Consider the following 26,777-nt stretch of genomic DNA (forward strand, 5'->3'; position numbering starts at 1 on the left):
GCTGGAGTTAATGTTGTATGACCATTTGCAAGTTTATGAGAAATTCTGCTTTTATACAAGCTAGCGACATAATGTTAGCTTCTTAATTGATTTGAATGGCAGAATGTTATGGAGGTCTAACTTGGTATCAGCTGTAGGCTTTGGAAAATTCCACCCTGAATCCAACTAATCCTTCTTTTCAAATGTGTTATGGTGTTAGGCTTACCTTTTTGTTTCTTTGGCTTGTATCTAATAGGAAATTAGCTCTAGCAAAAAGTGGTTTTGCATGTGCAAGGCAAAGGTCCCAGTTTTCACAACTGCAGTCCTCTGTGGCATATTCTGGACTGTTCCAGAGCCTCAGGAGAAACTGAGTGGCTCATAAGCCAGCTGAGAGGTACTCATTTTGATCCATATAGGCCCAGGGGTTTTCATCCTCTAAGACTTTTCTGCTTTGGGCTTGGTCCCAGTAAGAAGGTGGTGGGGCATAGCCTCTAATTAGCCAGCGGAAGTCTTTATTCAGTAAAATTCACCCATAATATATAATGTGTGTACCTTTGCTGTGATACATGTGTATAATAATATACATGCTATGATACATTCTTCCCAAGTAACATTTGCATGCATCTTTAGAACACATTTAATATGCATCTCTTTGGATGGAAGTGGTTCTGAGTTAGGGCTGAAGCTCAGAAGAAAAGGGAGCTGACAAAAGTATAAGAATGGGAACAAGGATGCACACTCTTTAATGAGAAAGGTAGTCTCCATTGTGTATCATTCATGCACTTAGCAATCCTGTGGGAAGATTTCCCCCCCCTACATGCTCTCAGCAAAGGGGATAATTGAGGGCTGAAGGACTTGCACATGTTACTCAGTAAGCATGTGCCAGACGATAGATTGCAATCAAAGTCTAGCATACCATTAGTTTCATCCCATTAACTCCCTTGACCATTGGTTAATTGGACAGGTAGAGCTTTTGTTTTGTCATCTTGGCTGTATGTGTGTGTGTGGCTTTTGCATGCTCACTGAGATCAAAATTGTGAGCAACAAACAGGGGAGTTGTTTCAGTTGCACCAGTGTGTAGGGCCAGCAAAGCACAGTCTTAAATATGTCTTCTTGAATTGTGCAGATATGGAGGGAATGAAGGGATTGACCCAAAGCTTGTAACTGGATAACTTTGTAGGTTTTCATTTTATTCTCAGATCTTTGAGAGTGTCTTTGCTCCTCCTCAGAGCCTGGCTGTCACACTACTGTTAAGTATTGCTTGACTTTGCATTACATCTGAAGCTGGGGTCTTGGTTTTTCTCACTCCAGACAAACAATGAGCTGTAGCCAGAGTTTCTTCTGTGGCTCACTACTCATGGCTTGTCTGGGGAATATAAACCAGGAGCCAGGTTGGAGATAACACTGTCAAAACCATGGCTTAGCTCACATCAGTTCAGCACCAGCAGCACTGCAGGAGGAGCAAAGCAGCAACAGCCTTCTCCCTTAGAGCCCACACGTTTGCTCATGCTAAGCCACAGTTTGGCTTACTGATATGTGCAAACTGGACCTAGGAGGTAAATATTCAAACAGAAGCTGGATACGTCTCTCCTTTCCTTTGATGGGGTTCTTACTTCATGCTGGCAATTTAAGTATGACACTTATTCGCCAGTTTATTTGCACTTCTAGTTAAAACTAATCTTCTGCTAAATTTTGGTGTGTTTTATAAGTTAATCCTATGCAGTCAGAAGTAAGCACCACTGAGTTCAGTAATGCTTAACCTCAAATAACTGCACAAGCTTGTAGTCATGCAGTATTAATAAACTGAGTATTATGCTATGTACTGCTGCTGTTTGCGCTCTCTGTCTCTCTCTCTCTCTCTCTCTCTCTCTGTGTGTGTGTGTGTGTGTAAGTGTAATAATGGATCAACACTGTGGCCTTCATTTTTGAACTCTCCCTGGGAATGTGGCTCTGAGGCCTGTCGTGTTGAACTCCTGAACTTAACAGATTACACCAGCGATAAGGCATATACCGTAGGTTGCCATGGATAGCTGGTGGTGTGGTTTTAAATGTTTTTATGTGTTTCCCCCCGTCGAAGGGAGGCTGCAACCTATGGTCAAGACAATAAACTAAGCAAACTGTTGACTGAGAGATGGCGATCATTACAGGATCATCTCTTGGACAGTACCCTGATGATGTGCTAGTCAATGGGAAGTGGTTTCCTGCGGATTATTTTTTCATTGGTAACATTTCTGTTTTGCTTTTAAAAAATTCATGGCTGACCGGCAGAGCAGCAAATGGTCCCCCCTACCCCAATCAAGGTACATACTATCGAAAGTCAGTTGAATCATTTTGAAACCAGCAGTAGAAAATCTGCCCTCAAAAGGCATCAATAATAAATCAAATAACTGACCAATTTGTTGTCCTTTTCTGACATCCCACATCATCTGCTAGAATAATTCAAGTCACCTGTCTGAGTCAGCTGCCTTGCTCTGTGTCATTTTATTTTATTTTTTTAAAGTAGGCTTGCTTGATGATCAATCAGATTTCTTCCCTCCTTCTGTTCCATGGCAGTATGAATGGCATGGCAAGTTCCAGACCTGAGGTTGTCAATAAAGCTCCCACCGCCTGCATTGGATCAATCAAGCTCTTATCAGGAGAACTGAAGGAAATATATGTGCACATAAATTTTTCCCTTCCCCTGGACAAGCATTTCAGAATGCACAGACGAAAGTCTGCAGTTGATTGGAATGGCTAAAAAAAAATGTGTGGGTTTGCCCTCCCCCCCCCCCCCGAAATGGTATGTAGTTGTGGATGAAATTGGCATTTCTAAATCATTTCTGCCTTAGTCATTCCCCATCCCCTTGCAATTGTCCATTCAGAGGGAAACAATTGAGCTGCTAGAGAACTTTCTCCTCTTATTTGTTTTGGCTTGTGTGTCAGCTTGAGAACTTGTGTCCCTTAAGTAGAATCCTCTTAAATGTGTTACTGAAATTAAAACTGAAAACTGGGAGAGCTCTAGAACCATCCATAATATTAACAGTCATTTTTCAGCATTATGGCTTACCTTATGGCATGTGTAGCAGTTCTGCAATTCAGGGCAGGTCTTCAGGCTGAAGTGATAAATAACCCCAGCATCCTGATAATAAATACATGAAAAAGATGCATATGTACAGTCCCACGGGGACTGCAGTGGAAAGAGGTGATTTATGTCCCCATGAGCCTGGGTGGGAGGTTGAGCGCCACCGGAGTGGAGTACTCCACTTGTCAGCCCTGTCAGAATGCTGCCCGGAGTTCTGTTTTGCAGCAAAAGCAGCAGAGATTCCTGAAAATAAGTGGAACAAAATGAATTGAGAGTTTTATTTTGATCTCTTATATGCACAATCAGAAGCAGTGGCTCTATAGCTAAGCCAAGCCTCCTCTGTGGCATGTGGTTGGGTTGGGTTTACTTTCTCAAGACATCTGCAGAACCCACCTCTGCAGTTCATCTCTCTCTTTGCACTGCACTGTAGTAACTATAACACAGCGATGGGGAGCTTGTCCCTCCAGATGTTGCTGGACCAAGTTCCATCATCCCTGACCATTAACTGGGGCTGACAGGAGTGATGTTGCTGGACTACAAGTCCCATCTTCCATGACGCTCGAGCATGCTTGACAGAGGCTGATGGGGAGTCCAACAAGATCTGCTCTAACTAGAACTGTTAAGAGTTAGTGATCCACCAAGCCCCGTATATACTCTGTCTTATCAGGTCCTTAGCAAGCCTTGAGGTTTTTTTTGTGTTTGTTTTTTGCTTTGTTGCCTGCCTGGGATGGCAAAAACAGGTTGGGTGGGTAGATGAGAAAAGTAACTGGCAGGCCATAATACATGACTAGTGATGCCAACTCACTGATGATCGGATATGTTATGGGTTCATGTAAGGCCAGTCCTTCCTTGAGAGGATAACCTTGATGGTCTTTACTCTTTTAAAAATATATAGAGAATTTATTTATTTATTTGCATTTATATGCCACTTAATATTTCAAAAATCTCCAAGCAGGTATATATCATAAAACACTAAAACAAAAACACAACCTAAAACCAGTAAAACACAAAGCACATAAAATGGATATGAAGGCAGATCAAACAGAAATCCAGAAGATGCAAACATGGTCCAATCCCAGCGATTAGGAAGAGCCAGGGCAAAAAGATAAGTCTTCACAAGGTGTCTGAAGCAACTAGTGTTTGCTGCTTCATGCATGGAAGAGGGAAGGATCTAAACTAGAATGCAAACATGGCACTTAAGGATTGGCTTCATCAGGGTGGGTGGGTGGGAATTAAGTGTCCATTGGATGAGCTCCTGCACCACCCCAGTAGGGCCTCCATTACTGCACGGATCGCCCTAGAAGATCAGGGAGTATTCTTACTTTGAATAGTTCTTTCAGCTTAAAACAAGGCTGGGGAGCCCCTGTGGCCCCTCTGTTGTTCAGTCCCAACTCCCATCTGCCCCAGCCACCATGCCCAATCATCAGGAATCATGGGAGATGTAGTCCACCAATGTTTGGAAGGCAACAGGTTCCTCACCCTGGCTTAACACTGAGGGCCCCTTAAAAATCTTGCCACAAGCACTGATGAGATAGTAGTACATTGTATAAGGGTTAAGATCGAAAGTGAGCTGCATGACTTTTAAAAATGCTTGCTGAGTTTTCCTACAAAACCCATGTGGTATGTCCATTGTTTGAGGGTTAATAATCCTGGTGCTTCAGCCTCAACATATCTACAGCCACTGGGCTGGTACAGATGTTCTATTGGTGTCCTGCATCCTCATTTCTTGGATTGCCATGGGATATGTTAACTCAGTAGAAGGCTGTCCTGCTAGGAGAAGAAAAAGCTGCTTTGTGTCCCAGAATGATTTGATGAAGCTTCTAGTGTGAGTTGCCTTGGAACTTAAATTGGGATGGAGAAAAAAATGTTTGCTGTAAAACATGAAAGGATATCAAGTGACTCTTAAGGATGAGGTGTTGTTGCCCAGTAATTATCCGAGTTTATAATTAAAAAATAGATTATGTGTGGCTGGCTGTGTCTTTAGATTTTTATTTTACATTTGTGGCAAGAATGCTTTTCTTTCTTTTTAAACCCAGGAGTCAGTTAGTTTTTAAGAAACTGTTATACAGATATAGGTTTTACCTTGATAAGTATTTGGGAGAAGGGTTTTTGTGTATGTATCCTGTAGCTTGGTCTGATAGCATATGATGCAGCAGCCGTGTTGAAGTGAAGGATGTTTGGCCATGGATCATCTAGGAACTCTAGATATGTTGTCTTGGTGTCCTGTTCTGTGAGAACCCTAGGCTTACAGTGGAAGTCAGTCAGAAGCCCATCAAGAGTTCAGAGCGTCCAGAACACTGCAGGACCTTGGAGAGCTCCAAGCATCTTTGTGCGTTAGCTTTACAACTGCTTAGTTCTGCAAGTACATAACTCCAGCTGAAGCCTTATATATGTTGTCTGGACTATAGTGACAGATGGGCTGACTGGCTGTTAAATGTAATCTTTGGTTTTTTTAAAAAAACCAGCTGGATAGAGGCAGTGTTTAAAGTTCATCTTCCCCCTGTCACTCACTGTATCACTGAAAGCGTCATGATTTCAAAGACTGTTACCCTAATCCACCAATATATCCATGCATGCTCCTGATGTAGATATGCATTGTGATGCTTATACCATCTCCTGTGAATTTAATTGATGAACCCAGGGCAGAGTTCAAGACCTATCCCCATCTGGGGCCACTAGTTGCATGAAACTAGTCCAACAATGTGTAGTTTGGCAGGGAAGCTTTATGCTTTTTGAGTTGCATCAAATCTCCATGGTACCTCCATGGTGAACCCTTGGAAAATTAGGGTCATTGCTTAGTGGTAGAGCACATGCAACCACTGCAGAAGGTCTCAGTTTAAATCTTCCAATTAAAATCTCTCTTGAGATTTTGGAGAGCTTTAGCTAGGCAGCAGTACAGGACCTGATAGGCCAAACAGTCTTGATAGACTGAGTGTGCAGCAGTTTCATATGTTAGCAAAGTTGACTGTTGTGAGTCTGAAGTCTTGGCAAAATATGAATGCTCTCTGCAGCTTTACCATCCCATGTGCAGTGCTTAACAGATGTGCCTTTCTGAATGGATATGCTGTGTATTTTTATTTATATATTCTTTCTTCACCTTCTCCAAGCCTTGAGGCATCATGTAAAATGAATAAAAACAATATTCAGGTATAAAATGAAAAAACAAACAAACCTAATATAGCAGAATTAAAACAATAGGTTTAAAGTGCTATAAAATAAAAGCAACACAATTATCTGAAATGTTTCCCCCCTTTCCCCCCCTTTTGATGTTATACGCACCAAAGTTAATAGTGGGTACAGGAGTGATTCTAGTATGAGTAAGTATGGCCTGGTTTTTCAAAAAGTTAACAATTGAACAACTTCTTCAAACTTAATGAGCAGATAATGAGTTCTGTTGCTTGCTTTGCTTTGGCTAAATGCAACTTTGTTCATGAAGCATTTTAAGTAGGAACAGTTAGGGCTGCCTTTTTCACTTACAGTGGTACCTCGGGTTAAGTACTTAATTTGTTCCGGAGGTCCATACTTAACCTGAAACTGTTCTTAACCTGAAGCACCACTTTAGCTAATGGGGCCCCCTGCTGCTGCTGCGCCGCCGGAGCACAATTTCTGTTCTCATCCTGAAGTAAAGTTCTTAACCTGAAGCACTATTTCTGGGTTAGCGGAGTCTGTAACCTGAAGCGTATGTAACCTGAGGTACCACTGTATTCCACTTTTTGGTCTTTAAAAGTTCCTTATTCTATGGATTCTAGGTAACAATGCTGATCTCCATGCTATGGAAACCTTCATTTGCCCTGAAAATCTTCACTTGATGACTTCTGCAGATCAGAGTGCTGTGAAAGAATAGAGCAGACTATTTTTTTTGGCATTTTTTTCCTTTCATCTTCCTCAACACTTGGTTGGCAGCACTGGGAACAATGGTTTGGATCTAAAGAACTGAAAGCAGGAGGAGAAAATACATATATTTGTACTGATCTGTGAACTCTTGCTGAAGACTTCTTGCATTGCAGTTACACAATGTATTGTGGTTTGCATAACGTATCAGAAACGGGGTGAATAAAAAGTTAGTAGCTGTAGCATCAGGGCTGGCCCAAGACATTTTGCTGCCTGAGATGAAGGTCAAGGCAGCATTCCCACACTTTGTACAGAAGCCAACACGACTGGCAGTTGAATCTTATTCCAACCCTGGCGATGAGATAGTATCCTCCTATTGCAGGCATAGTGAACTGTGGCTCTCTGGATGCTATTGGAGTCCATCATCCCTGATTCATAATTTTGAAGACTGTTCCCATTATCATCCTAGCTGGAACAAAGGTTGGAGTCTAACAACAGCTGAATGTCCACAGGTTCCCCTGTTTCACTGCAGCTGTAGTGGGGTAGGAGAGCTGAAAAAATTCACATCTGGCAACTAATGTTCCCCTTTGGTTTCAGATACATTGGTAGATGAGACTAAAATGCCTGGGGCACAAAGCGTCAGGCAAAAAGGGTCCATATGTACATACCATTAACACCTTTAGATAACTCCCATTTCTATTTCTTATGAAACAGGTTTAAGCACCATTTTGAACTTTTTTTTAACCCCTCCCATATAACTACTTATTTATTTAAGATTGTCCATATAAATAGGATATGAGGAACATGAAGAAAAGGGAGGAAAGAAAATAATATAAGATGGAGTAGGCAACCTCCAGATATTATTGGATTGCAACCTGCATCATTGTCCATCTGGATGGAGGGTTAGCTATCCCTGATCTAAGACATAGCTAAAGCAGTTTTATGAAAGTGTACAGCTCCTACATAGCTCTCTTAATTTAGTTAGGTTAGCTGATTTAGGGAGCGCAGAAATTTGTCTTGTGTCCATTTAAACCATTATTAGTGATTCAGAATGGCACTGGCTTTCCAGGTCTTGGAGAGAGATGCTTCATTAGTTCTGTCACTGAGCTGAGGCCCATTCCCATAGACACTATCTCCCACTATCTCTAATGGCAAGAGATGAAAATGTGAATGGTTGGCTGTCAAAGACTCTCAAAACTGCTAGTTAGGAAAGCATCACTGTTTAACATCTGAATCTTTAGAAAGACTATTCTTTCTTCACCTGATACTTCTGTATAAACTCCAATCTTTGAAAAGGCAACAGAACACAAGGACTCATGTTAAAGGAGAAAGGTGAAGAATGGCAAGCAAGCGAAACCTCTTCAGCATGTCTGCTTCTCTGTATGTAAGAGAAAATCTTCCGTTTGGACATTAATCTTACAAATAAGGTGCTCACATGAAGCAATTTCTGGCATGGCGACATCCTCATCTTTTAAAAGTGGGACACGATAGATTTGCCATTTCTTAAGAATCAATCTCTCTCCCTTCAACCCTGAGCAATTGCAGCCCACTTCTAAAATGCTCTTTGAGGTTCATGTATTGAAGAAAAATCATGTAACAAATATAGCTCTAACTCATTCAATAGCATATGATTCCGTACTATTTTGAGGCTTTGAACAAAAATGTCTTTAACAGATGTAAGATTGCTACTATCCTTTCCGAACTGGCTGTGCACTCACACACATTGTTTCCCAGTTGGATGCATTCAAAAATGCATGGCCCTCACTTTATTAGGAGGAGGATGCAGAAGACCCTGCTACTGCTTTGCTGAGTTGGAGAAGTCTTTTTATTTTATTTATTTAGCAAAACTTATATAGTGCTTGATAGTAATAAAACCTCTAGGTGGTTTGCAAGAAATAATAAAAATTATCAATATAAAGCAGTTAGAAAGAAATAATTAAAAACATTTTAAAAGGTAATTAAAATTAGGAATAAAAAATGAAAACGCATCAGCACCTGTGCATCTTGGTAGACTAACTGAAACCAAAATGCTTTAAAGAGGTGCTGGAAAGAGTATAGTGAAAGTTTCTGGCCAATGTCAACAAGCAGGGATTTTCAAAGTGAGAATTCTTACAAATTCTGAACTCCACCAACATATTTGCAAATGGAAACAGGCTGTAGAAAAGCCTCGCAGAACTTTAAAAAAAGGGCACATGTTGTCGGAAGATGAAGGAAGACTGATATTCTGAGCAGATGGGCAGGCTGATAAAGCAGGAAAGGAAAGGAAAGGAAAGGTTTAATCCTTCTCTCTATTGTGGTTTTGTGTGATTTTTGTTCTGCAGGTTCATTGTAATGAGTTCACTTTTGGATCCTGCTGATGAAAAGCTGTGTTAGAACATGGTGTAAATGACAGGTGCTGTTATTGCTTCATATTGCATCAACTCTAGGTTTTACGTTGGAGCAGGAAACTGAATGTCTTGTTCCGATGATAGGCCAAATTAAATAAGACAAAATCAAACTGGCCTTTAAAACAAGAATGAACATTTCTTATAAATATTAAAATGCTATTACAGAATTGATTGGAAATTAATTTGCCATACATTTAAATCAAATTAAACTAAAGAATGCACTCCCTGTTCCAGTGAATTTAATGAAATCTAAACTCCCATCTTCAATTATTATTTTAGCATCTCACTAAATTATGACAATATAATAAGTACGCCACCAACGGTGTATCAACGTACATAATGATTAAACAGTAACTGGCCAAGTTGAATAATCATACCAGAAAAGTGTTTGGAATGTTATATGGCTATTGGACTTATTTTTCAGTTCTGTGCAGTGTTGGCAATTCATATAGTTATTCTTCACAGCCATCTTTCTTCTTCTCATCTGTGTTAGACTAACAGCTGGAAAACTTGGGTTCTAGTTCCCACTCAGCCATGAAGCTCACTGGGTGACCTTGGGCCAGCCACCAGCTCTCAGGCTGACCTACCTCACACGGTTGTTGTGAGAATGAATTGGGGAGTGGGAGAATCATGTGTTTCCCAAACTTTTCCTGACCGTGGTCCCCTTCCAACCTTGTTTCCTTCCTGAGGTCCCCCAGAAGCATAGCCAAGGGGGGGCTTAAGCAGCAATGACAGATGGCCATCCAACCTCTACTTAGAAACTTCCAAGGAAGGAGAGTTTTTACTCATAATCATTGCCATCAATCTATATTCATTTTGTGAAGCACAAGATGACCACTTGCTGCTGCCAGGAGTCTACAATCAACATTTTAATATGTGAGAGACAAAATAGTGGAAGAAACAGGAAAGGGTAATGGAAATGGTGCTCAACTGGGAAAGAACTGCATGGCACTTCCAGGTAGAGGGGATGGCAAGAGAGAAAGGGTGGAATTGTTCTGCATGAGCAGCAGGCCTTCAGGCAACTGAGGATGGCATGGAGCTAGAGAAGCAGGGGTCATTGGTATACTGGGATTTAAGTGTGGACAGATAAGAGTGAGTGCAAGGCCATGGAGGGCATTGGAGATAATGGGCAAGGAATCTGTGTTGCATCCTAATGAGAAGAAGAAACCAGTGTAGGGATTTTAGGAGAGGTTTCATGTGGGCGGAGTGATGGGGGAAGTGAATGGCTGTGGCGGCAGAGGGGTCTGAGTGGGCTGAGGTGAGATGTGCTATACAGCCATTTATAAATGCCATCTCCAACTCCTCGAAAGATTCCATCAACGGTGTCTCCAAAAAATTCTACATATCACTTGGGAAGATGGGCAAACTAATGCCAGTGTACTGGAAGAAGCGAAGATTCTTCAACATCAACTTCGTTGGACTGGTCATGTTGTTTGATGCCTGATTATTGTCTTCCAAAGCAACTACTCTTTTCTGAACTTAAAAACGGAAAGTGTAATGCTGGTGATCAACAAAAGAGGTTTAAAGACTCTCTCAAGGCAAATCTAAAAAAAAAGTAGTATAAACACCAACAATTGGGAAACACTGGCTTGTGAGCACTCCAATTGTAGAACAACCTTTACCAAAGGTGTCATGGACTTTGAAGACACTCAAACTCAGGGAGAAACATGCTAAGAAAAAGGCATGCTTGGCAAACCCTCACCGTGATCAACTCCCACCCGGAAACCTATGTCCCCTCTGTGGAAAGACATGTGGATCCAGAATTGGCCTCCACAGTCACGAACTCACTGTTAAACTCGTGTTAATGGAAGACAATCTTACTCGGCTACAAGTAATCGCCAAAGAAGAAGCTATACAGCCATGGAAACTGTACCAGGTAGTGCTATTAATACTGTGTTAGGACTCCACACACTACATAATAGCTTTGCCACTGCTGTTGAACACCTATCCTTAGCAAGAAATGCGGAGCAGTCTCCTGTCTGCTTAGCAAATCTTGCTGCGTTCCAACCAGTAGAGGCACTCATACCTAACCCTGTATTTTCCTGAGCAGTTCATGGGATTGAGTGAAAATCAGACACACATGAAGTGGGTCTGCACATAGAGGAAGGAACAGGACTGTGCCTTACCCTCATGTCACTTGCCCAGCCTAAATCTGCCTGTGACATCCACCCATTGAGTATGGAAGTCTAATGAGGAATCCATACACATGCTCTCTTTGCTCTGCATATGTGTCTTGAGTGAAGTGAGCCTGGTCATTTTATCTGCAGTGAGAAGTTCTGCTGCTAGTCATTTAATGGGTATAGCTAGGCTTGTAAAATTCTTAAGAATTAAGCTTTCCATTTTACAAAGCATATACTAGCAATGCTTATGTCACAGGATTTTTTTGTCACAGGAGTAAGGAACATCTTGACTTCAGTACAGGTAGAATAAACAAAAGCCTTCATCTTTTCAGGTGGTAATAGCATGTTTAAAATCCGAAATGTGAAATGAGTGGATCATTTTCTGTAGGTCGTGCTCCTTCCCATAAGCCAAGCTGCTCTGCATTCTCAAGGGGAAAAGGAACAACCGAGTTGACTTCTCATTATTTCTTCCTATGGTGCGTTCTTATTGAATTATTGCCAGGTATTGCCAGCAGATGCTCATCAAGCCACTGCAGGGCTCCTCTGTTAATTGAACTATAATGGGTATGACAGCAGGGAAGGTCAAAAATGATAGGACCAGTGATGATATAACATGAACTCTGGTCTCCTACAAACTGAAGAGATAATTGCCCTTGCCAGGGTATGGTTCTGCAAAAGTTTTCTTTGGAGAATCTGCAGTGTTCCTCTTTGTGTGCCATAGTTATACTAGTCATCTTGGTAAGAACAAGGTCAACCTTGCACATGGGCCGGTAGCTTTTACTCTGAAACTACAGAAACGGTCATTGTAGAGGGTGAAAGGTAAAAGTGTTGCAAAAAGCAGTGGTCACGGGCTTGAATTTAAGGACAACCCAATTGTTTTCAAGGCTTGTTACCGTAAGTGAGCACAATACAACTATAGGATCTGTTTTCTCTTTGTAGTAGTAATTATTGAATTGTTTGAGAACAAGGCATGTTGTTGGTAAATAAGCGGTTCTTTTCAAGCAAGAATATTTAGCAAACAATAAACATGTTTAAAAGGATGGAGTTTTCCAGGAGTAGCCATTTTTATTTTTTATTTTGCTTACAAATGAAAGAATAATAATATGGGAGTATCTGGTGACAACTTGATTGCACATCTAAGCCATATGGTTACTCTGGGCAACAATATTTTGGGAACATATTTCTTTTTCAGAGATGGAAATCCCTAAAACAGTAATGCTCTGTATAGGTGCTTTGTGTTACTGTTGTGAGACCTGATGATGCACCTGAATGCCCACGTTGGTCATGGATTGAGCATGGAATCATCAGTGGCCAGCTATATCCTGACGGATGGGCATTGCTCTACTGCTAATATCCAATGGTTAAAGATGCGTGCCTCTTCCAAACCATCTTGATGCATTTTTTTGTTTAAGTACTAAACCACAGAGCCAACAACATGGGAGGCTGGCTTTTGGGTGTGTGTGTGTGTGTGTGTGTGTGTGTGTGGTGGATTTATTTTTAAATCAAGGCACTTTAAATAATTGATATTGTCCTTTGGTCATGCAGCCCTCCTACGCTGTCTTTATTTAGAGACCCAGAGACTGATTTCCACTTGACACTTTCTCTCTGCATGCAAGGATTCTAAGCAAGGATACATATTGAAAGCTAAGGCTCTAACGCTAAGCAGCAAAAAGTACTGTGGCATGTTAAAGACTAACAGATTGATGGTGGCATAAAGATTTCGTGGACTAGAGAGCTTACACGAAAGCTTATGTCACAGTAAATCTGTTTGTCTTTATGGTGCTGCAAGACTCTGTTTCAGCAAAAACAACAAATACTTGGGATGCACACTTCCTATCCATGCTTCTAGAATTGTCTAGAAGCAACAGGGTTACTCGGCAAAGTAGTGTTCCTGAAAACAAAATGCAAATAGCCATGCTGTTTGGCTGACAGTCATAAAGATTCACAATTTGAGAACTAGACACACTGTGGAAGCACTGGCAGAGGAAGAGGCATGCGGGGGGAGCACACCGCGCCCGGCAGCGTGATCCCGGCCAGGTGCCATCTTGGCTGCCCCCCTGCCCGCACTGGGCACCACACCACTATGGGCGGCACACCACGCCCCCAGGACATGACCACCCCCCTGGGACGCGTGCCAGCCCCGCCCCCGCCTGCTCTCTGCCCCCCCCCCCCGGTGCCGGAGCATGAAGCTCCACCACTGTGTGGAAGTCGTTTTGAATTTGGTTTGCTGGGGACTCAAAGGTCAGAGTTTGCCAGCTCAGATAATGTGGCCATTTGTGGTTTGCCTTAAATGAAGAAGGGAAGCAAGACATTGTGATGCTTGCTGGAAGTTGGAAATGCTTGGCCAGAGGATCCTGTGCGGCACGTTCATGTAACAGTGAACCATAGTCTGATATTACATCTGAAGCAGACCAATCTGTTGCTGAGCTTTAAGAGATTAGGCCACAATCATACGCTAAATACAAGCATAAGATTTTATTTTAAACATGATTGTATTTTTATAGAAACACTGGTGATAATTAAATTGAAAAAAAACTTTTGTAATCTGCAAATTAATTTTTATATATTGCACATGTGTTTGTGTATGTGTGTATGCTTTTTATTTTACCCACTTATTAACCAATTACTTCCATTTCCCCATAATTTTAACTAGCATTTTATTTTCAGTGTTATTTTACTGCTTGTATTTTTTTTGCTAGTGTGACACACGATCACTTGTGTCGAGGGGTGGGGTACTCTCTAAACACACAAAATAAATAATATTGCGAACAGTGTTATTGATGCTTCTCCCACTGTCTCCTTGTTACTCCCTGTTCTCTGCTCATTTGCATAGCAGGTACAAGGTGCAGAACAGTTTCACTTTCAGCGCTATTTAGGCATTATTTCTGAGCATTGTTTGTATCATATTTACGCTTCCCCAAATATTTTCACTTATGCGTGCTGCCTTTCAATTTTCTGTAGTCTAAGGAATCTGTCCCAATCTTTTGATTACAGTTTTATTATGTAAGTGCAGGCATATGGGCAGCGGTGTAATGTGATATATTTGCATACAGATGAAACAAGCCTGGCTTCACTTGAATCTTTTTGAATGACCTGCTCAATCTACACCATCAGGAAATATGGAAAAAACAATGCAGTGATTTCAGAAAGTATCCAAACTTGGGAGTCATTTCTTTGCATGTGCTGGAAGTACCTAATGATAGAATGGAGTATAAGAGTAATATCACTTCACAGAAGAGTTCTGTTCTATGATTCTTTTAATTAAAAACCTTTTTGCTGATGGAAAGTTCATTCTCTGGTGTTTTCCTTAATGTATTCGTAATGCATCTGTTTGGACTCCCTTGCTAGAGATATCTTTCATTATAATCCACTTAACCGAGTTCATAATTAAACTTCTAAATGCAAAGCTTCCTTCATTAAATTTCCAGGTCGTACACTGAAAATCAAGGTTTGTGGTACTAAAGTAGGAAATGTGTGGGTTTCTTTTCTCTTCCTAATTATATCAACAGAATGAAAGATATATATTTATTACAACAGCCTTCACTCCTCTGTACATTGCAACCCTATATACCCGGAGACAAGGCTTCTTGTACTCCTTGGGGTTTTCTTCTGAAAGTAAATGTAGAGGATCACATTGTTAAAGAGTTCTTCATAACTCTGCCGGGGTGATGTCAACTAATGATGTAAGGTGGGGGCACAATCTTACTAAAAACTAAAAGAAAAAGACTCAAAAACCTGCTTGCTAGATTTTAATGAGTCAGGTCTTTGACTGCAAAGCAATTTATCTCAACATTAAATGACCTCTCCACCCCACCCCTGCTATGGTATCTACCTAATACAATCCATTGCAGACACACATTGTGGAATGGTTGTTTTAAGGTTTTCTGTACACACTGATAGTTCTTGCATAATGAGGAATGATGCACAATGTGTTGGTATTCCTAGATGCTGGAATACAAGCCAGGGATGGATGTTGAACTACAGTTATTTGTGAGCAAATAGTATATGTCTTTATCTATATCTATATATCTATATCTATCGTCTGAATATCTTCAAAGTTTGCTGCATCACTTCAGTATCTGGGCAAATGCACACTCCTACTCTCTACACAGTCAAAATGCCCTCTTAACTCCCTTGCCTTAGGTGAGCTCTTTGTACCCAAAAGGACTTCTATTTGTGATACAACATAAACTCGCAAGCATTTCCTACTAAACACAGGAAATTGCCTTATAGTAAGTCAGATCATTGCTCCACCTAGCTCTGGATTACCTACACTGACTGGCAGCAGGGCTCTGGGGTTTCAGGAAGGGACTGTCCCAGTCCTAGCTGGAGATGGAACCTAGGACCTTTTGCATGCAAAGTAGATGCTCTACCACTGATCCACAGGCCTTAGAAAAAGAGAAGCAATCTTTGCCTTTTCCCTTCTGATTTCCCCCCTTCCTGCAGCCCCTCAGCCCTTCACAAACCAGTCTCTTTTTGTTCTGTAACCAGTCTGCAGTTAAGGAATGTTAAGTGGAAATAATAATAATAATAATAATAATAATAATAATAAGTTGTTTCCATAGCACAGTTTCAACTTAAAATTTTCATTTATTCTTAATGATTTTCATCTGCAAAAGGGGTGAATCAATTGGCAGAATGCATGAAAGGAATTTGAAATGGCAGGGTATACTACCTGTTTGCATTTAAGTCATATATATCCCCTGCTGAATGCTGAATGGAAAATACATAAGCATTCCCTGCTTCATCAGCCATACTACTGCATGTGGAAGCTGAGATACACAGTAACTTAATTTTAATCTGAAAATTGGAGGCCCCCCTAATGCAATTTATTCATGGTGCCGTGGATTGGCATATGGTGTCTGTACATTTTTATTTTATCACCTTAACAAAAACTTTAGTGTGTCAGATTGTGTTATGGAAACCTTGCATGTGATTCTGATCTTGCTATTTTACTTTGGTGCAAATTATTGGAACCAAGTAGTTAACCTGGCATATGAGAGATGAGAATCTGGCTCAGCCTGGTCTAATTTATTCCTGTTTTCCCTGAATTGATATAACCTCTACATTCATGTCAGAGAAAGCGCCAGCCTGTTTTTGCTGCCTTTCTTAAGAAATTACAATATGCTGAGACTTAGAAGCAACAGCTTCATAATATACACAGATTTCCTTACAGCCATTGTCTTCTATGAACACAGTCTTAACAGTTTGTTCATAAGTGACTGTGAAGGCCAATTCTGGATCCGCACGTCTTTCCACAGTGGGGACATAGGTTTCTGGGTGGTAGTTGATCATGGTGAGGGTTTGCCAAGCATGCCTTTCTCTTAGCACGTTTCTTCCTTTCGTCCCAAGTTCGAGTGTCTTCAAAGTCCATGACACCTTTGGTAAAGGTTGTTCTACAATTGGAGTGCTCACAAGCCAGTGTTTCCCAATTGTTGGTGTTTATACTACATTTTTTAGATTTACCTTGAGAGAATCATTGCTTCGACACTAGTGATCTTTGCTTCTTCCAGTACACTGGCAGTAGTTCGCCTGTATTCCCAAGTGATGCGTAAAATTTTTCGGAGACATCATTTATGGAATATTTCGAGGAGTTGGAGATGGCGTTTATAAGTGGTCCATGTTTCACAAGCATACTGTAAGGTTGGAAGTGCTTTACAAAATGCTTTGTAAACAAGCATTTTGGTTTCCCAAACACTGCACTTCAATTGGGAGAAAGCTGCAGTCACCGAGCTCAGGCGATGCTGGATTTTGGCATCAATGTCGGCCCTTGTGGAAAGGTAACTGCCCGGGGATGAGAAGTGATCAACACTTTCCAGTGTTACACTATTGAGTTGGATTTGTGGCACTATTGCTTGTTGGAAGTTTACTCATAAGCCACCTCCACTGTGTTCAGTAGGCATACCAGTATTGTAGCATGAGTGTGGTTTTCAATAACATGCAGAAACGAGAACAAAGCAAAATACGAATGTTCTTACTGGATTTGGGTTCTGCAATAAAATCTGGGATTTGCAGTTTAGGAACCTGCTCAACTCAGGGAAGAACAGTTTAGTAGTATATTCATCTCCAGCAGGATCATGGGCACTGGGATACATTTTCACTTGCATCTGTCACCACCTGCAAGAAAAGGGAGAGGGTGACTAGGGCTAAGTATGGGCTGAGTCTGAATTGCAGTAAGGCTGGGGCTTAGACTGTAATTAGCCGGGAAATTCTGAATGGTTTAGTATCCCAAAGTTCTCAATGATCCATCCAATGATGTAGCCGCTTCAGGAGGTGCAGGAGAGATTTTAAATAATAGTAGCAATTATTTTCCTGCCCCAGCCCAGGCTCCGGACCCTAATTCAGACTGAATGAGTGTTTACTGTTTTCATAGAGAAGCTCCATTGAATGGCTAAACTAACTTACGTTGCTGCTTCTTTTCCAGCAAGACCAGCTCTATAGCATCTAAATTATTGCCATTTGCTATTGGCTAAGCTATATACGTGAATGAAGTTAGATAAAAATGTCATTTCACTTCCATTTTCGGTAGCCTCTATCTGATAAATATAATTGCATACGTTTATCATGATAGAGACTGTTTCAGAGTAATTTAAATAAAACTATCTTTTTTTAAAAAGTTTTTTTTATATTTTGTACATCTACTTTGTGTGGTATTTTCAGGCTTATCTTTGCCTTATCTGCACACCATGTATTGTGTATAGTAATAATAGTTCATTTTATAAGGTTACAAATGTAATAGTTTGGAAATAAGCTTTTAATAACTGATAACTATAAAGAAAAGCACCAAAAATGATGCAACTAACCTTTTGTGGAACGAAACCTGTTCCTAATATTTGACTCTTCGTATTATGAGATATGAAGCTTCACGCCACAAAACATGAGGGAAATGACCAGTAGCAAATGTAAAATGTTAGAATCTGAGATAAATGCCTGGCAGGCAGAATAAATGCATGGAATGGGAAAGGGAGTTCAATGTTTTATAAATTTGTTCTTGGTAACAAAGCAATTGGCTTTTGTTGATGCATTTATTTTGGTGTTTGAGATGCTACCATTTGTATTTCAGCTTTGTGAAACATCCTGCAAGTTGGCAGTATGCTTTCCTATTACAAATATGGGTCCTAACATACCGACATAGCAATCCTGTACTCTATAATTATTCTGTCACAGGGAGAGAAGATATGCTGCTATTGCAGTGTTCCCCAACCTTGGGTCTCCAGCTGTTTTCGGACTGCAATTCCCATCATCCCTGACCACTGGTCTTGTTAGCAAGGGATGATGGGAGTTGTAGTCCAAAAACAGCTGGAGACCCAAGGTTGGGGAACACTATGGCCACTGTATCCCTATGCAAGATTATCCTCATAGTATTTTTTTAGTGTTGTACACTCCCTTGTTATCTTTGCTAGGCAAATATAAATAAAGCAAAACAACTGGTTTGCAGCTCATGAAACTCAATTTTTACATGGTTTAGGGATGGCACAAGACTACTGGAAGAGTCTTGTGCCTTTATCAGCTGTGTGGCAGGCAGAAATTAAACAGATTTAGCTATATCTTGTAAGGAAATGTAAATCTGGGGAAAGCTGCACTTGTTGACATTCTGTCTATCAAACATCACCCTGATTTATTTTGGTCTCTCTGCCCCAAATTTACCTAACTTTGAGAATGGCACAAAGTATACACAGCTGTCATGTAAGTTTGTGTGTGTCCTCTTTTGTAGACATGGTAGAGGGTCAAATGCACATGTAGTGTACTGGACCCAGAAAACCCTGTTAGCAACCTGGATCACTTCTGCTTTGCAGAGATCTTCATATTCTCCTCAAAATGTCACTGTAAGTGACATTTGATGCCACCTCGTATCCCAAGTCATATTAATTTTGCTATTGCAAAGTGGTATATTTCCACTAGAGGGGTGGATTATATTAAATACCCTAGTAAGGTAAATAAGAAATAATAGTATCAAACCTCAAAGGGCCTTTGCAGAAATTCTGTGAAAGTGGAGAGTGGCGGTGGCAAGCAGACAGGGAATAAGAATCTCTTCCATTTCTCCGGTCGCTTCCTTGTTAAAACACTCTTTCTTTGAAGGGAAAAGGGCTAACAGGGTCCAGTGATATATGTGCTTTTGTGTGTGTAATAAGTAGTTCAACCATGTAGTGTAAGACTTATTTCTGTATAAAATACCTTAGTGAAATATTAGGGCCCGCTTCAAGTTGGCTGTCACTTCTGCATAGGGGAAACCACATACATTTTCTGCTGTAGTGAGTGCCACCCATGTTTGTCTTGTTGTGTATACAGCCAATCCCAGCTTCTTATCATATACAGTGGTACCTTGGATTAAGTACTTAATTCGTTCCGGAGGTCCATTCTTAACCTGAAACTGTTCTTAACCTGAAGCACCACTTTAGCTAATGGGGCCTCCTGCTGCTGCCACGCCGCCGGAGCATGATTTTTGTTCTCATCCTGAAGCAAAGTTCTTAACCCGGGGTACTATTTCTGGGTTAGTGGAGTCTGTAACCTGAAGCGTCTTTAACCTGAGGTACCACTGTACATGTTTGTTTTTGACATGTAAGTGGCAATATGTGTATGAAAATATGAGACACCACTTAGAGGTGAATGTTCTTATGAACATAGTATTATACTGACCCATACCATAGGCTACAAGATTGCTACATTCCTTCATAAAATCTGTACAAGTGGCATATTTAAAGGGTTAGCTGATGACTCTGCTCCTATTTAACTAACTCTTTCTCTATTTCCCACCTCCCTTCTCTTTATTTTAGGAATAGTGAAGTGATCTGGATTGAACTTCATGAAGTATGGTTCTAAGGGATAGCTGGCTTTGCGCTCACTGGGCATGGCAGAGCACAAGAAGGTGCTTGGTTGTGCTTGCTCTCTTATTATTACACACATCTGATTTGGAAGGCAGGAAATCGCATCCATTTGTCTGGAAAACAGGTAGGGATGCACATATTCTTTCTTACTGTGACTGGGATTCTGTGTGAGTTTAGGCCAGTGGTCCCCAAACGTTTATCTCCATGGTCCACTGGAAAATTGTTGCGGGTCTTGGAGGTCCACTTAATGATTTTACTTATCTGTTGTAGCAATTATAATGTACTGTATGTTTTTTAAATATCAAACATCTTAATTTTAGCTCCTCGTTAACTTTGGTGCTACTCCTTTCCTCCGCTTTCAAGTGCCTCTTCGTCTTGTCACTTCCAATTTGTCCTCTTCACCTTCCAGGTGACAATGCTCCTGCTGTTCTTCACAGGTGTGCAGCAGAGCACCTGAATGAAGCTTGTGGATCACGATTTGGGAATCCCTAACTTACTGAACCAAACTGCCTTTTCAGAATATCAGGTGGTTCAAGCTCTTCAGAACATAGATGAAGTTGACTCCTCTGAGTGTAAATCTTTCTTCATGTAAAAACAAATTAGTAAGTGTGGGGCCAGATGCCATCTTCTTGATAGACTAGCTTTCCACATGCATTTTTTTAAAAAATTGGCATGGGAGTATGAAGATACCTCTACACATTTTCCCCACCTGTATTCTGGTATAATTCCAGGGGGCTGTACAGCACATTTTACTTGAAGCTGTAGAGGGAAAAAAATGAATAGTTTCAAAGATGCATAAGATAAAAATAATAATAAAAAAACCTTTCAAATTTAACCTGCTAGCTGGGCGTACAGTAGTTAAGGACTACTATGTACAACTTGAAGGAAGACCAGAGGAGAGAGGTTTGGACAAATTTAAATTCATGCATTTCTTTGGCAGAGTGACCGATTTTTGCACATGAACAGAGCAGGAATTAGTCTACATCTGCAAGATGTACAAGGGGAACTTCATTCCCTGAAGCAATCAGCCCATAATTTGAGTTTTAGTAGTTAATCAAGCATAGCTCTTCAAAGTCATTCTGGGTTTATGCCAAGACAAAGTGGTAGTTTCTTTCTCCCTCCACCCCACAAGTCTGGGTTTCTGTAGGTCCAAATGCCTTGTTATATCTGGAGTGCCACATGTTCACCATCCCTGTGACTTCATTCAAAAAATTTCAAGGGCCTGGAGGCAAGGGGAACAAATATATCCAACAAAATCTTAAAGAGATGTAAGACTGACCACTATTCTTTTTTACTGTAGTATCTTAACTTAATGTCCCAAATTATATCACACCTAAAAGATGTCTTAAAGATAAATATGTGTAACAGACTATGCATCTCATTCTTTTTTCATTCAAAAAAGGCATAACGTATATTTCACTAACCTTGCCTGTCTTGTCCAACAAGTAGCAAAAGCAGTCATATTGGGATTTCTCAAGGCCACCTTTCTTTGCTTACCTCTGACAGTTTAAACAATAAGTTCATCACTTGTTGGTTTAGAAGAAGAAAACTTTGCCTGAGCCTTCCCCAAGGGTATGTTTACATATAATTATGTCTTCTCCGAGTATGACATAATCAGATACAGCTCAATAACACAAGAATAAAATACCACTAAAATCATAAAAATATGATAGAACAATCACAACCAATAGTAGCAGTTCCTACATAACACCCCCCCAAAAAACTTGACTAGCTTAAGTGAAATTCCAACAAGCATGTTTTAATCCAGAGTCCAAACCTTTGCAGATTTGGAGCACTGGTTGCCTCGAGTGGGAGAGAATTCCACACTGCAAATTACATAGGATTCCTGACCCCATGTCCCTACCTGGGGGGGCCAAACCAGAGAGTGAGAAAGATCCCTCTTCTGACCCCAGAGCCCAGGTCAGCTGATATGGGGAAAGTGTTCTGTCAAATACCAGGGTTCAAGACAATGAAGTCAATACCAACACCATAAATTTGTCCTGGTGGCATAGAAACAGCCAGTGCAGGCTCCACAAACTAGACATTACATGACTGTGTAGACACACAGGCAGTGGCGGAGCTTCATGCTCTGGCACCAGGGGGGCGGGGGCGGAGAGCAGGCGAGGGCGGGGCTGGCGTGCGTCTTGGGGGCATTGCGCATGTCCTGGGGCATGGCATGCTGCTTGCAGGGGAGTGGCACCCAGCGTGGGCGGGGGGGGCAGCCACGATGGCACCCCACCGGGATCGCACTGCTGGGGGCTGTGCACTCCCCCCCCCCACTCCTCTTCCTCCGCCAGTGCACACAGGTCAATTTTCTAAAGGCTGCATCTTCTGCACCAGTTGCAGTTTCCAGAACATCTTCAAGGGAAGCCCATCACAGAGTTCATTTTGGCAGCATCATAGCTCAAAGTCCAAACCATCACCTTTTTATGTTGAGCAGAATGGTCAGTTCCACCTAATCAGGTTTACTCCGTGTATTTTATTGCACAGAAAGGAGAATGGGTTTAACTATCTTGTGGGCCAATTGATTCAATTCTAATATATACATATAACAATATGCAGTAGAAAATAGGAATCATCTGCCTGTTTTCCTTAATGTCACTTTCAGTCATGTGAATGAGACAATTATTAACATGATTGTTATTATTTGGTTCCTGATTTCCATGCTCGGGTTTTGAATTGGTAGTTTCCTTTTCCCTGTGGAAAATGCAAAGATTCAGGCTCTGCAGCTGCTTTCTTGCACTCAGGCTGTAATGAGCACCCTGGAATGCAACAAGCAATAAGTAAGCATGCTTAGGTTTGTAGCCTTGACTTTATATCACAGTTAAACAGAAGCATTGTAAGCACATTGTGATAAATTTTAAAACTTGGAAGATGTTGAAATTAGATTACGTAAGAAATAACCTAATGCAATTTGGAGCATTCTAAAAATAGATATTATTGTCACTTATATTCACTTAGTGAAAATTTTAAGAAAGAAAAATAGCTATGTTACATATTTTTCTCAGAGCATAGCACATTCAGCAGAGATATGGAGTGCTGATCTCATGAAGTAGCTTGGGGGGGATGTTTCAAGATATAATTTCAGAGTAAGTGAAGTTTCTCGTGTTCATTGTTACATTTCTATTGTGAACTGAAAGTGTTTAGAGATGTGCATTGTTGTTCATAAGAAAGTGAACACCCTCTTTGGGTGCTTCTCCTGGAAATATTTTGACCTTTGCAGGTATGCCTTCATTGATTATATGAAATACCTCAGGAGTTTTAAAGATTCTTAAAATGCCATTGAAAATGAGCTAATCTCTATTTCTGTTTGTGATATTTGTGATCAAAACACTTGTGAGGAACATACCGGTTTCTGATTTCTAAATAGATGAAGTATCGGGGTAAACATGGAAAAGTATGTTAAGGGAAACAAAACAGAATATAGCATTTGGTTCCTTTTCCTCACTGATAATTGAATTATAGATAATAAGGACAGACATTATTTTGCAGGTCTTTAATGGATATGGTTGCATGCAACAAATGTTATTGTACTGGACATAATTATTTTGTAAGTACTATCCTTATTTTAGGATAAATTAACAGAAGCTTGCTTGGAGGATTTTCCTATGCTTTGAATATTTATTTACACAAAACGCTCAACAAAGAGTGACATGGGTTTTTTTAATTGTTATTTTGTTATTGTTATTTTTTATTGTGTATTAAATTTGTATACCACACTTCACAACATAAAAATACAAAATAAAACACAAAATACATAATAAACGCACCCACCCACCCAATATGTTTCTCAGAAATCGCCAATAAAGTTTGAGAGTACTAAATGCTTTTATTTTGGGGAGATAATGGTTTGCATTTTTCTGCAAGGATCCCAGCTAGATATAGTTTAGAAGCAGGGATAGGGTGAAAGCAGGGTAAGGGTGAGGAATCTAGCTAAGGAAAATAAATCTTTTCCCCGAAGCCATTCATGAAAAGAGTGGTGTGGATCAGCATATGAGGACCACAGAGCTTCCTGATGAACATGGGATCTGACACACAGAGTAATCTCATTCAGGACAGGCCCGGTTGAGGGACAATACATGGCAAAGGGCAGAGGCAGTGAACTGCCATGAAACACCACAATAGGATTTTTTCGCTGGGGGATCACAAGAGATCTCTGAGCCAATCAGTGTCCACTGCAGGAAAGGTAGTGGTACTATCCTAGAAACTATAAATTTAGACTTAATCCAATTACAGGAGAACATGCTTGCTGGAGGCTGCGCCTTAATTTCTGTGAAAGAAGGGCATCTACTTGCAATAGATGTAGCACATATTCCAGGGACTGATTAGACTTGCAGTTACATGATCCATTATGCATATCAGTTATTGTGAGAAATTACCTTATGCAGCAGCCACTCTGGGGATGATCTTCGGTGTGAACCACTGGGGCTTTCCTTAGATAAATGATACTGGGGTTAAGCTTCCTCTGAATAATGCTGGAGCTGTCTCTGATTACGAGCACTTCACCACGTTGCTTAGAGCGATGCCAAAATAAATACTTTGGGAAGGATTCACCTAATGAGCCCCGCCAGTGGAAGTCCTGTCAAAGAGCAGGCAGTAATAACAACAATACAAATAAGAATAGGAAAAACAACAGTACCAGCAAAAAAATTATTTTCTGGAGCTTTTAAAAACTGATTTTGTCTGTACTGTTGCAACTTTCACTGCATTTTTTTTTTAGTTTTTACATTCATTGCTTATGTGGCTTTATTATTCAGATTTTCCCACTTTTTTGTCAACATTAAAATCCATTATTTCCAAAAGTTGAAAAAATCAATTTAATATTAGAAATATTACAGAAGTGTTATTTTTCTTGCTTATCATTAAATAAATGCATTAATTTATGGTGAGTGAGCCTTGTTTATCCATTTTTTGTGGCTATGACTTGCCTTCCTCATTTAATTCTAATATAGGTAGCCAAATTAAACCGAATATTCACTTACTCTGTTTTTCCACCAAAGTTGATGTGAGAAATGCTCTCCCAGCATTTAGCATAATGTATTGCTGCAGTGACTATGGGATCGTGTTGTTATATTGTTTTGGTAAAAAAATATATCTATCGATTAATAAAAGTAGCATTGTCAATGTTTATAGTTTTCTTTTCTGTTGCATGCCTTTGTTCCTTCTAGTATATCTTAACCTGATCACATCTGCCACATCTTGAAACTGCTGCCCTCTCCCTTCTATCTGTGACCCAACATTTGGTGTTAATTATGTCTTACAATTCATACAGTTTCCAAAGGGCAATACACCATCTGGTCATGGTCTTAAAAGAAAAACAACATCAACAACAATTTTTGGACATCTGAAATGTATTGCATTCATCAGGGATAGGGTAACACGTGGCGTTGTTGGACCCCAAATCTCACCAACCCCAGCCACCATGGGTTGTAGTCTGGCAAAATCTGAAAGGCCACAGGTTCCTCACCCACTCCTGCCATACCTCTAAAGTCACCAGCTAACAGAAATTCTGTACCCACCTTATTACCTAGCTCTTAACATGTTTTTCCCCACTGGAAACTGGTCCATTAGGGCAAATGGAGGCAATGTCCCACCAACTTCAGTCTGCACTTAGTCCTCCCCTGGCTGATGCCTTCCATTCAACTACTCACAGTGTGAGCTTTGTCAGTCATTGGCCCTGTCTCCACCTACTGGTGGTCTCCCAGCCTTCTGCGTTAGCCACCATGGCTCTTAACAGTACATCTTTGCACTTCTAAACTTATTCTTCACTGTGAGGTTTTATGAGGTTTTTTTTTAAAAAAACCCTCTGAAATATTTATTTTACTGTGTGTGTGTGTGTTTAATATTTCCACAGTTATAGATATTCAGAGCACAGCACCTGACAGACATTCATTAATGGCTTAATATCTTAATATGTCCAGATTGATTGCAACTGAACAGATCCATATACACATTTTTTTTCCACAATTCAAAATGCCCCTGCTCAGCATTTTAAACAAAATTATAGATAGCAGCAGCGATGGGTGATTTTAGTAGGGCTAATTTTCCTCAGCATCCCTCTGTGTGCCACTGCAGTGCGATTCAACCAAAGTTAAGCTTTTTGACTTCAGTAGAACTGATTTGTAAGAATGCCCTGAAATCTCTCCCACTGAATTCAATGGGATGCAAGAAAGAAAGAAAGATGATTCACTTTCACTGGATTATAATGTATGATTATTACATTCAAATGTACATTTTTTTTCTTTTTTAAAAAGCATAATTAAAAGTGTTTCACTTTATCGCAGTTCGGAATATGTATACTGGGCAGAAACTCACAGGCTTTGCTGAAGCAGAGTTTCCTTTTATGCCCTGTGTCTTGGAAGGCTAGTCATGAAAAATCACTTTTCAAATTAGAACTTAATAAAAAACTTTCCTGCTCCGAACAGTAAGCCCTACTCCCTATGCGATTAGTGGTTTCATTTCTTTCTCAGCAGTTGGGTAATGATTATAGCTCCAGATGCTGTGGGAGCGATAAAGAGATTGATTAATTTCACTTGAAAGGGCATATGTTCAAAGAGAATCCAATCGGAACACC

At 40.4% G+C, this 26,777-nt stretch overlaps 1 protein-coding gene across 11 annotated transcripts in view; it reads left to right on the forward strand.

Annotated features, from left to right (window-relative positions):
- The window catches only part of THSD7B (thrombospondin type 1 domain containing 7B), a 646,019-nt gene that overhangs the window by 297,406 nt on the left and 321,836 nt on the right, over positions 1-26,777 (forward strand). For all 11 annotated transcript variants that reach the window (XM_081005543.1, XM_081005546.1, XM_081005545.1 and 8 more), the window contains one exon: positions 20,153-20,327. In XM_081005543.1, coding sequence (XP_080861669.1) covers positions 20,189-20,327 — 139 coding nt within the window. In that variant the 5' untranslated portion in view covers positions 20,153-20,188. The remainder of the gene's footprint in view (positions 1-20,152; positions 20,328-26,777) is intronic.

This window comes from Podarcis pityusensis (assembly GCF_964106645.2).
Source record: "Podarcis pityusensis genome assembly, chromosome: 1".
Lineage (NCBI taxonomy): Eukaryota > Metazoa > Chordata > Lepidosauria > Squamata > Lacertidae > Podarcis > Podarcis pityusensis.